At 37.7% G+C, this 12,428-nt stretch overlaps 1 protein-coding gene across 1 annotated transcript in view; it reads left to right on the top strand.

Annotated features, from left to right (window-relative positions):
* Window positions 1-27: 27 nt before the first annotated feature.
* The window catches only part of NHLRC2 (NHL repeat containing 2), a 61,425-nt gene continuing 49,024 nt past the window's right edge, over window positions 28-12,428 (top strand). Inside the window, exons 1-2 of the mRNA XM_059173125.1 lie at window positions 28-456; window positions 3,330-3,482. Of these exons, the coding sequence (XP_059029108.1) occupies window positions 279-456; window positions 3,330-3,482 (331 nt within the window). The 5' untranslated portion in view covers window positions 28-278. The remainder of the gene's footprint in view (window positions 457-3,329; window positions 3,483-12,428) is intronic.

The raw sequence follows: 12,428 nt of genomic DNA, 5'->3' as shown, positions 1-12,428 counted from the left end.
CCGAATGTCCAGGCTCGGTTGTGGCGGGACGCTCTGGAAGGGGCGGGGTGGTTTGGGCGGGTGGCTAAATTACGGGCCCGGGAATTCCGACAGTTTGAGCCTTAGCATTGGAATGCATGATTACAAAAGAAAACGGTGTTGTTTACGTGGAGCGGGGGCCGGTGGCGAGTGAGGTGAATGTGCTGTTTTGAAACCAAAGGACAGTAATCGCTTCCTCTCTCCCTGCTGGAGACCCTCCCGCGGGCCCGGCGGCCGCCTCTGAACTGTCCGGAGAGAACATGGCGGCCCCCGGAGCCCGGGGCTGCAGCCTCGCGGGCCTGCTCCCGGCGCAGACCCCGCTGGAGTACGCCCTGCTCGACGCCGTCACCCAGGAGGAGAAGGACAGTCTGGTCTACCAGTATCTGCAGAAGGTGGACGGCCGGGAGCAGGACTTGTCAGTGCCCGAGTTTCCGGAAGGTGAGGGACAGGCTTCGGGGTGGGGACCCTTCCCGGAACCTCCCCTTCCTCGGGGACCGAGCCCTCCCCTGAAGCGGGGGGCGAGGCGGGGTTGTGCAACCGCGCCCGGGCGGATCGCCAGCTCTGCGGCTTCCCCGGGTCCCCAGGCGGCGGGAAAAGGTGGTTTTCTGGAGCGCGGGGAACGTGCACATTCGCCTCTGGATCCGAGTCCCTGCTGGGGCCTTGTGTTAACTCAGTAGACATTCCATGAATGTTTAGTGGCCCCGGTTGGCAAGGATTGAAACGTCCATGCCACCCTCTTCTTTCAGTCTGGCTGCCCAGCATCGTCACTGTCATCCTCTGCGCGTAATGCTGGCGTTTACTGATCACTTCTGTGCCACACGCAATTGCAAACACATCGGGGGACTGTTCTAGTTACTCCTCTCTAGAACTCGTTGAGACCTCTTCAAGACCTCTTTTATAGTTGAGGGAACTGAGCCACAAGTCGGCTAAGTAATTTCCTCAAGGCTTCGCAACTAATAACCGCCGCCGCCGGATGATGCAGACCCCAGACTGGCAGGTGTCTTAGCTGTACCACACTGCGCTGGTCAAAGTCTTGAAATTTGTAATTTTTTAAAAAATCTGCATCAATTACGGCCTGTCTCCAGGGTTTGAACCCCAGCTCTGTGAGGGTTTAGAACCCCAGTGAACGGATACTCCCTGTAGTGCTATATGGGAAGAACATCTTGCATTGATAAATGAAACCGTACTTTCCCTTCTTTGGTTGAGACTGGCATTGTTTTGTTGGTGTTGGCATGTCTCCTGGCGTGACACTGAAACCACATGTATAGTTAATTGGTTGGCTGTGGCAGGGTTCGGTATCTCATGGGAGATACACCAGAACCTTGCCTTTGAAAATAGAGTCTTATGTGTCTTTCCAAGCCTTTTGCTCCCACCTTCAAAAATGCTTATTTTTTTCCATTACTAATCCTGTCCTGAATTTGAAATATTGTGGAGTTATTATGAAAGAATTAGGTTCATGACTGCTTCTCCCATCAAAAGAACTTTAACAGAGTATATACATATGTGCATGTTTTTAAAAAACTTTGTAAGAAGTTAGTTACATAGTATAGTGTTATAAACAGAGAGGCTTCCGGTTAGGTTTTGGGCCAGTGTTTTTATTTTCTAGTCCTGTTTATATTTACAGTGGGTATATTTTATTACACCCACTGTATTATGTATTACTATGTATATATGTATTATGAGATTTGACCTTAATGACTCATAAATAATACAACAAAATATTCAGGCTTCATATGTGACCTAGTCAAATTTTCTTAAGGGTCTGATTATTGAGCTCAGAATACTAGGTAACTTTTTCTTGGTTTCTTTAAGCTGTAACCAAGAAGTCATAAACAACTATCTCAGAAACAGTATGCTTTGTTCATTTCTTAAAAGAGATGTGTTTATGGGAAACTGGTGTAGTGGATGGATTAAGACAGATTTGGGATTAAATCCTAGTTATTTCCTTTGTTAGTTGCATGATTCTGAGCAAGCTACTCGATTCTCCAAGCCTTACTTTACTCCCTTGTAAAAAAGAGCGAGTATTTAGCTTTCAGGCGAATAATGTGGATTAGAGGTAGTATATCTAAAGTTCTTGGTTTTTAGGATAGCTCAATGGATGTTAAGTTTTTAAAAATTACATTCATTGTAGTTATTGTAAAATTTATTATTATTAAGCCTGGTAAGCACAATAACTGACATGTAATAATGCTTTCTTTACTCTGAAATCCAAGTCACTCCTTGAGTATTTACAGAAAATAAATTTAAAAGACCGATTCATAAATGTTTTGCAGTTAAGATGTGAAACATACATAAGTTTGAAGTTTTATATGATTACGTGATCTGGTATACAATTAACACTTTATTAAAATGCATAATTAAGAGCTTACTCTGCCGTAAAACTTCACTAGGTTGGACTAGTTAAGGCAAAAGACTAGTTTGATTTGCAGGTTATTTATTTATTTATTAGAATTTTGTTTTAATTGAGTAATTCCAGTTACTGTTATTAGTCATTAGCTGCTGTTATTCACTTAATTCCACCCAGTTTTGTTTTTCAGTTTCTATAAAATATTTCTGAATACCTTTCGAGATGTAATTAATAGTGTTAGTGGCTGTATTTACTTAGAAACAATGAGCTCATTATCTTTGTTTTTCTAAATTGGTTAAGTAGAGATGTTGTACTTTTAATCTTTAACAAAATCTTTACAGTCCATAGTTAAAGTTGTAAGTCATGCTCAAGTAATTATAAATTCTGACTTATCAAAATACAGATTAATGAGATTCTACCTTTCTTTGGAGGGAAGGAAACATGTTCTTCATCAGTATTAATGTTGCTTCCATGAAATCTGTAATAGTGTATTTTGCTTAACTTTGCATTTAAAATATTTTGTATTTAAGGTTTCATTCAAATCCAGAGCACTTTAGTTTTTATGAAATTGGCGTAGGCATTTCGTATGTTTATATTTTACCACTTTACTCCTTTTTGAGTTTAGTCCTGTTTTGCTTTTAAAATAGCCTCATTCTCAAAAGCTCATTTGAACCTGATTGTGTACTTAGGTCCTCTTAATATTTGCTGTTTACTCTCGCTTTTTACCTAGGTGTGTTGATCTTGCTTTCTTTCACACACAGACTAGTGTACTATTTCTGAAAGAATTTAGTAGTTTTTTCTGACTATATTTGCATACTGCCCCATTATAGAATCTTTACCATCTACCCCACCCACTCAGCCCTTCCTTAGAAATAGTAATGGTTTATATTTTAATGGAAAGTTTTAGATAAGTTATCTCTGCCTTTTCCTTTAATCATGATAGTCTGTTTTGTGTAAATTTCAGGATTAGAATGGCTGAACACCGCAGAACCTATTTCTGTCTACAAGGATCTGTGTGGAAAAGTAGTCATCCTGGACTTCTTCACCTACTGCTGCATAAACTGCATTCACCTATTGCCTGATCTTCATGCATTAGAACACACATACTCCGATAAAGGTATCTGCCCTTTAATTGGTTTCTAGCAGACTGTCCAGGCATAGGCACTGGAGGAGTAGCTGACTCATTTGCTCATAGGAGAATGAACATTTGGCAAGACTTCAGTGATTCTAAAAGTAATTTCTAATCTATGATTTAAGGACTCCCTGTACCTTCTCATGAAGAGTTAAGCTTAGTGATAATGGTTTGCCTTCCTAAGGAACAGGATTTAGTATATTTTTTTTTCCTCTGAGGTTAAGGACATGATTTATTTTTTATGATCAAGTATTTTTTAAAAGTTCATTATGTATATTTAGACTTACCTAAATTTGTCCTATGAGAAAGTAAAACTTGTGACTCTAATCTTACACTCTTCTCACTAAGATATAAAGGTTTAAAGTTCTTATTAGGAAATGTGATTAGACTTCCTTTAATTTCAGATGACATGAACTACAATGGAATGCCAAATATTATAGCAGATACTTTTTCTTTGACCTTGCTTTATTAAAAAATGATTTATAAAGGTTAATGTTTTCCAAAGCACACTAGGAAATCCTCTTTTATGGTATTACAAATTCTGAAGATGTGAGAGATTATACTTAGTATTTGCTTTAGAACTTTGAAATTTTTTCAGATCTCTTTCCTCTTGTTTACTTTCTTCTAAAAAAGAGCATATGAGGTTAATGCAACTAATTAAAGGTTTGATTTGATTAGGCTTAAATTAACACAATTGGAGTGATAAAAGGGGTAGAGGATCACTGATCTTAGAGTAAAAATGAGAATATGTTACAGAATTGAAAGATAACTTGGTTTTAAAAAAAAGAGTGAATATTAAAAAGGAATGCTGGGTTAAACTCTTCAGTGCAAGTGAAACCTCAGATGCTTATAAATTATAATATATTTTATCTTAAAATTGCCAGTCAGTGAGCTTTATAAAGGTCTCTGGTATTACTGGTAGCTAACTCATGTTTTCAAAAGTTTAATCTGTATTGATTTAAGAAGTAAAAGTATCTTATTAGCTGCTAGTTTTGGATCCCTCTGTGTTTTGGTCAAGCTCATGCAAGTGAGTGTATTTTTTGAATATGTGATATATGCAGAGTACTCTGCTAGCTGCTGAGGAGATATGTAACAGAGTTGAATAAAAAGCATCATGGAACCTGTGGAAAAGAGTAATTCACTTTGCTTAGAAGCATTGGAAAAGATTTCACAGAGGAGCAGACAGTTAAGCTTGATCTTGAGAAGTAAGCAGGACTACAGCTGAAAATGAAAAGGGAGCTGGACAAAGCTGGCTGAGGAAGTGACAGATAAGTAGGCAGGCATGGAAGAGTGGGCTGTTTGGGGAGAGGTCAGTAGTTCAGTGTGGCCGGATTGTAGAGACTTCTGGGGAAGATGAGAGGAAGGTGCCTTAGGTTCAGACCAGCTGTGAAAAGTTTCATTATTAAGAATTAACATTCTTAATAGCTTAGCCTTTCTCTTCCACTGAAGGTACAGAGATATTTAAAGTTGTTTTTGATTTATTATTTTTAAAAAAGATTTATTATCTTACTTGCCAGAGAGAGAGATTGAGAATGAGAGCAAGCGCGAGCGTGCACGCGCAGGAGTGGGGGGGGGGCGGGTGGCAGGCAGAGGGAAAACAGGCTCCCCGGCTGAGCAGGGAGCCATGTGATGCAGGGCTCAATCCCAGGACCCTAGGATTCTGACTTGAGTCAAAGGCAGACACTTAACTGACTGAGCCACGCAGGCATCCCTATTTGTTTGTTTAATAGGAGGATGAAAGACTGGGTTAAGAATTCCAGAATTAACTGTTTCCATACTTGGATAACCCGTAAAAGACTGTATGTGGTTAACTTAATTACCGCACACCTGAAGCAAATTCAAGAATTTATTGGAATGGGTCTTTGTAATCTCTTTATCCATTTACTGGAGCATCATTTTTATAGCACATTGTGACACAAAAACTATTTCTACATGCAAATGCACTTCTGAGAAGTAAGATACTTGAAGTGATCCCAACACTGTAATTTCAAAGAAACATTACTTCAGTAATATGCTACTTTATGAAAATGCTGATAACTTCAAAATATTTTTTATTGTTCAAAATCTACATTCAATTCATATTCACAAAAGCAGGTATACCCAGAGATTTTCATATGAAAGCTCAATAAGCTGTCACTAAATTAATTTGCTTTCTTACAGCGAATGTGTCTGTCTCATCACTATCTGCTATGTTTCTGAACATATTTGCAGCAATGCTAATAGTATTTGAAGTGACATTCAGCAGCCTATTTTAAATTCCATGGAATATTCAGCTCATTTCATCAGTAAGCCAGAAATGCTCAGCCAACTGAGGAAGTGCTTATTAATCAAAAACAGCCTGAAAAGGGTCCAAATTAATACCCAGTCTCCTTCCTCTGTAAAATAGCTTTTAAAATTAAGTTTGTAATGGTGACCGGTATCATTTTCATGATAGCATGAGACATTATAAATGCGTTTTGATCTTTAGGAAATTCTTAAATGTAGCCGTGCCCTAAGCTTGTTATTGATTCAAAATGATTTAGCACATGTTTACATTAACTGATAGGTAACTCACATTTTGAGGTTTTATTTTCCTCTTTGTACTTGAGAATATATAAAACTGCCTTTTTATGCTGGATGCATTAATGATAATGTTATTATATAATACACAAATGTAGCACAATGGCTATTAAGGAAAAGTATTCTTATTTCATAAAAAAATCTATTAGGAACACTTGACATATTTTAAAATGTGACTGCTAGGTATATGTTAATGCATAATTAAATCAGACTTAACCTAAATGCTAGGATTACTACTGGGTAAATGCTGGTATTCTCACTATGTAGTAGATGCTAATTTTCTGTTTTAACTTTATTAAAGATTAGAAGAATGAGTTCTAATTTTATAATGAAACTAAACCTTCCAGTGACTCCATATATAATTTGATGGTGTGTCAGGTTTCCCAGTACCATCCCCAAGTTCCATAATTCTTTAGGACTCTTAGTTGTAATTTGTTACAGCTAAAGGATACAACGTGAAAGCAGCAAAGGGAAGAGGTGCCTGAATGAGGCTAAATCCAGAGGAGACAAAACACAGGCTTCCTATTCCCTTAGTAGAGTCATACCAGACAACTTAATAGCCAGAGAAGAGTTGTTACAGCGCATTTGAGATGTTACCAGCGACTCTCATTAGAGACTCAGCAACCAAGGTTTTTCCTGGGGGCTGGCCAAAATAGGCAGCTTCTGGAGGAATTTTCTGCAGGAAAATTCTAGAGTCCCAGAAAGAAAGCAGGTGTTCAGCATAAACCATATTATTTGTACACCAGTTTAGGCCTAGCAATCCATCCTTACCGTTCTGGGAATGGCAGGAACCCTCCTGAAATCCTGGCAAGGGCCACCCTTGTAAGCAGGCCTTCAAAAGAACACCATTTTCTCTCTGTAGCAGTCCTTATATTCTGTTTTATATAGATGAAGTATGATGAAAATACCGGTCAGTTTGTGGCACTTTGAGGGTATGTCAGGAGAGACACAGGGCAACGTCCGTTTTTGAAATTATTAAAAAAACTTTTTAAAAAATTCAAATTTGTTTCAGCTCTGTGTTTTAGTGTTCAGTGATTTTGGTCTTTTCATGTTTCTATTGCTTTTAGTACAAAACCTAAAATCCTACCTGTCCACACCCTACTCCTCTTCCTCACGGCGTTCTAGCCTCCCTGGCTTGCCTTTAGTTCCTCAGTGTCAATGCTCTTCTTGCTTCAAGGCCCTGACAGTGTTCTCTCCGCTTGGAATACCCTTATCTTTTCTAGTCTAGGGAAGTGTCATCCTTGTTGTTTAGATCTCAGAATGTCTCCATTTACAATTTCCTAGCATGTAAAACTCCTCAACTGTTTTTCAGTCCTTGCATTTACCTAGGTTATTACAGTGTTTGTGATTTAACTGTGCTTTCTACTATATATTATATAAATATAATGTGATATATACTGCTATATACAGTTATAATCTAGTACAATTCTGTATATTTGTATCTCTGAAAAATAAGACCTTTGAAGTTTTTAAAATGATTTTTTGAAGTTATTATTTTATTACTAATATTTTAGAAGTGGTTATTCTTTTTATCTGGCTTCTCCTTCCCACTTCCCTCCCAGTTTCCCTCCTCCATTTCTCTCTCCCTCCTTCCCTTCCATTTGGAGTAGTTTTGATCCCTGTGCTGGCAGAAGATTCATAAAGGGAAGGATCTTTCACATTCTATTTTTGTATTGTGTATGATTAACAGAAAAAGCAAAGTATTTTTTTAATCTGTTTACTTTAAGATTATTGACACTGAAAAAATGTGAGGCATCGTTACTTAGTTGTCTTTATAGATTAATATCGTGTATTTAGACAATATAGTATGGTTTATATATTGTATAAATACATAAATTTCTTCACTGTTCATGTCCCATCTAGTCATTGTTTTGTTTCCTACTGTGTACTAAGCACTGTGCTAGTGAATAATGAAACATGCACTATACCTAAATAATTAATAGGAATTATAGTCTTGTTAACAGGGGCAAGACTTATAATCAAATACTCACCAATAGCTTTATAATTTCTGATTAGTGCTAAGGAAAATTATAGGGTGCTATGAAACAAATAATGGAGTTTAATCTGGAGGAATTTAAAGCCTAAGAGTAAAAATAGAGCTTGAGATCTAGATGAGAAATGTGGCTTTACCGGGTGAAAGAGGGTGAAGAACATAGCAGGCCGAAGGAGCATTGTGTGTTAAGGCATCAAGCAAGAGGAATAATGATATTCTGGATGAACCAGAGAAGGCCGGGCTGCCGTAGCACCCTGAGGGGAGGGAAGAAGGAGTGGTAAATGTACTGGGGAGATGAGATTTGGTTTTTATACAAAGGACAATGAAAGAGGGTGGAATGGAAGAGGGTGATATGATGAGATTTGTGTTTGTTTAAAGATTAGTCGCACTCCTGGATGGGTAACTAATTAGTGTTCAAGAGCGGATGTAAGAGATCTATATGACAAGGTTGTTGTGCTCCCTCTGGGACCTGATAATAGCTTGAAACTAGTTATAGAGGAATAAAACTAATAGCATTTGGTTATGGGTTAAATATGGATGATGAGAGAGGGCTCTTGGGTTATTACAGAGATGTCCTAGGTAGGTTTTTGGCTTGTGTAATTGGACAGATGCTGGTGCCATTCAGAGAAAGGACACACTATAGAAAGGACAGTTTTGGAAGGGAAGGTCATGGATTTAGTGTAAATTATCTTTGAGATTTGCACTTCATTCTCCATATGACTTCCATGCTCTTAAGGATAACATCTACAACATCCTTTAAATGACTTACAATTTTGATCCTACCTATAGGGTTTGTTTTTTTTTCTTATTTTGTCCCCTGCTTCCCTTTGTTCTCTGCGTTTAGTCACTTACCGTCTTTAATCTCTTCTGTCTTTCATGCACTGTGTTTTATGTGTGTTGTTTTCGCTCCATGAATCTCCTTCCTTATTCTCTTCCCCTGGTTAGCACCTTCTCAGGATTCCCATCTCCCCCTAATCTTCACTTCTTGAAGAACTGTTAGGTAATGTTTATCGGAAGGAGTGTATGTATGTGTATGTTGATGTAACGTGTGTTTTGCTGTATATATATATTGTGCGTATGCATGTTAAACATATATATAAAGATTTGACTCTTGAATTCTTATTTAATTCATTGGGTTATAATCATCACCATCAGTATTCAGATGTTCATATTTTCCCTGTTTGACGAAAGTAATCCTCGTCAGGCTATCACCTGTGTCATTTTGACATGCCCTTACCATTCTTTGAGTATTTAAAGGTTCCTCTTGTACTTTCCCAGCCCCTTCTCTGAATCAGCCATTTCTCCAGGGAGCTCTGATTCCTTTTAGTATTGAATATTGGGAATGGTTTTGAGAAATCAAGGTCTGTGCTGCTTGTGCTCATTGCTGTTGGGGGTCTTTGCTTCTAGTCTTTCTCAACTAATTCAAAACTAACTTAGTCTTTCCCACTCCCCATGAGGTTATGTTATTCATTTGAAGTACAGTTAGATTCATTTGTTTGTATTTTTAGTGGATTTTGTTTTTGAGGATATAAAATTTAAACAGGGTCCTGAAAGTCAGAACTGTGTAGACAGTATAGTTCCATCTACCCATGTCTTCTGCCTGTTTCTTATTCTTTCCATCCCATTCTTCCATTCTTTCTATTTTCTTTCTTAGAAAAATACTAATGGTGACCTACTCTGTTTCTGTGAATTTTGCTTTTTTTAATGTATCAGTGTATCCTGGTAGCCACTCCATATAGAGAACTTCCTGATTATTTTTAATAGTACATAGCACCCCATTGTGTGTGTGTGTGTTGTAATTTATAATAATAAATAATTCAGTCATTGTCCTTTCCTTTGTATCAGCCCTTAGTTTGTTTTCAATATTTAACAGTTACAAACAGTGAATAACTTCGTGAATATGTTTTTATATTGCTGGTGTCATATCTTAAGGGTAAGTTCTTAGAAGGGGGATTTCTGGGTCAAAGTTAAATACATACAGCATAGTTTTGTTGGGTATTGCTATATTCAGCACCAGGAGACTTGTACTAGTTTGCATTCCTGCTAAGAGAAGGTAAGATGCTTCTTTCCCCACTGCTGCCCCAGTAAAATGTATTGAAATGCTTTTTAATTTGGACTGATTTAATAGGTGAGTGGTATCTTGGTGTAGTTTTATTTATTTTTTAAGTAAACGCTGCATCCAGCATGGGACTCAAACTTGTCCTGACACCACGCGTTGCATGCTCTTCTGACAGAGCCAGACAGGTACTCCTTGCTGTAGTTTTAAATTGCATTTTAGAATGTGGTTAGAAGTGTTTTCATTTATTTGTGGCTATTTATTGTAAGTGGGGTTTCACCTAGCCTTAAATACTCTAACTGGTTGTTGTATAGGTATATAAAGGCTATTGATTTTTATCTATTAATTTTATGTTCTGCTTCCCGAATCTTTTATTACTTGGTTTGGTTTTATAATTGTTTCTCTGTGGTTTCCCTAACATGCTATATTATCTTCAAAGAAATTTTCCAAATATTATTTCTATAATTGATTTCTCTTATCTAATTTTGTTAGCTAAAAACCCCCTCCCAATTCATTTTTCAGTAGTAGTAGAGACAGTGGGCACCTTTGCCTTGTCTTTATCTTATTGGAAATATTTCTCATTTTTCTCCGTTAAGTAAGAGGCTGGTTTTAGGGTTTAGTTATATTTATTTAATCAGTTAACAAAGTATTGAGGGACAAAATTTACTTTAAGGAAATTATATCTCAGTATAACGGATGTTAAAAACAGGAATCTCTCTCTCCTACTTCTGGGTTTGGAGGAGAAGGAAGGCCACCGGGTTTTGAATCTCCTCATTTATCTTTTCATCTTCCTCAAATACAAAATCAAAAAGAGTAACTAAAACCACACTTGACCATTCATTCAGCAGTAGTAAAAGACAGAATATCATGGCCTTCAATTACCTGTATTGAGAAATAAACTAAATTCCATTAAAGGTCCTCTTCCTGCAAGCCTGAGGTACCGGAACAGGAATGGGAGAGGCTAAACGACTCCATGAAAAAAAGGAGAGTGGATCACAGCTCTTGGGCAAGGCACAGAGTGACCCCTTAACCAGTAGAAAGAGAAACTCCAAAATTAGATGTAAAATATTGAACATAGTTTTAGATCATAACACTAGCTCTTGAAGGAGGAGTGTGGGACTAATAACAGAAGCTTGAGAGAAGCATTGCTTCTTAGAGTGAATTGGATACAGAGGTGTAGTTTCCCTTGAAGATAGTTTACTTAAAAAAATTTTTTTTTAAATAAGAGGGAAAAGTTAAGGATCTTGCAGGAAAAAAAGAAAAGAAAAAAGAAAGAAAGTACACATCAATCCCTCCTTCTAACGATGCTACCCAAAAATGAAGCTACATAGGGAAAGGGAACTGTTGGAAAAGCACACCCTCAACCTAGGAGCCCTGTCCACAAAATGGAGAATATTAAAAAGCAGATCACATCCATATAAAACTATAAAAAGCTGAAAATGTGGTTCAGAGTTGAAATGCTGATGAACATTCTTGCTTAAAAATGATCGGGGGTGGCTGGTGGCTCAGTTGGCTGGCGGCTGCCTTCGGCTCAGGTCATGATCCCAGCGTCCTGGGATCAAGCCCCACATCAGGCTCCCCGCTCAGCGGGAGGCCTGCCTCTCCCACTCCCTCTGCTTGTGTTCCCTCTCTCGCTGTGTCTCTCTCTGTAAAATAAATGAAATCTTTTAAAAAAGTGATCCAAAAAATGATAAAAACTGTAACACAACCCATAAACTGAATTATAGATAGATCAATCAGTCTATCCTCAAACAGCATTTAGAATACTGGAAAAGGATCTTGATTCAGAAATTCAAAAACTAAGAATGGAAATGCCCCCCCACACCCAAAGGTGTAAGAAATAAGTGGTGCTTGAATTCAGAAAAGGAGTAAGAAAAGATCAGAATTATGTTAGAAATGAAGACTAAATTATAAGGTGCCTAAGGGGCAATAAAGTCATATAAAATGAATAAGGGGCATTGAAGTAAAGCAGGAGGTAAACCAACTTAGAGAAGGAAAATTGGCTAGAAAAAAAAGTAGAAACAGGAAATGATTGAACAGAAAGGCAGAAGAGATCAAACATAAGACTGCTGAAAGACTGAAGACAAAAATCAAAACAACTGACTGAAACTAATAATGTAAAATTAGAATCCAAAAAATGCTATGAAAATAAAAGAAACCTTGAATCTGCATATTGAAAGGTACTACCAGATACCAGGGAAAACTGACACAGAATAACAGCCCAAGAAGTATCCTATTTTAAACTATTATACTTTAGAGATGTTCAAGAAATTACAGGACCTAGGGCACCTGGGTGGTTCAGTGGGTTAAGCCTCTGCCTTTA

This window comes from Mustela lutreola, chromosome 4, assembly GCF_030435805.1.
Source record: "Mustela lutreola isolate mMusLut2 chromosome 4, mMusLut2.pri, whole genome shotgun sequence".
In the NCBI taxonomy this organism is placed as follows: Eukaryota; Metazoa; Chordata; class Mammalia; order Carnivora; family Mustelidae; genus Mustela; species Mustela lutreola.
This window is presented reverse-complemented; position numbering and strand designations above follow the sequence as displayed.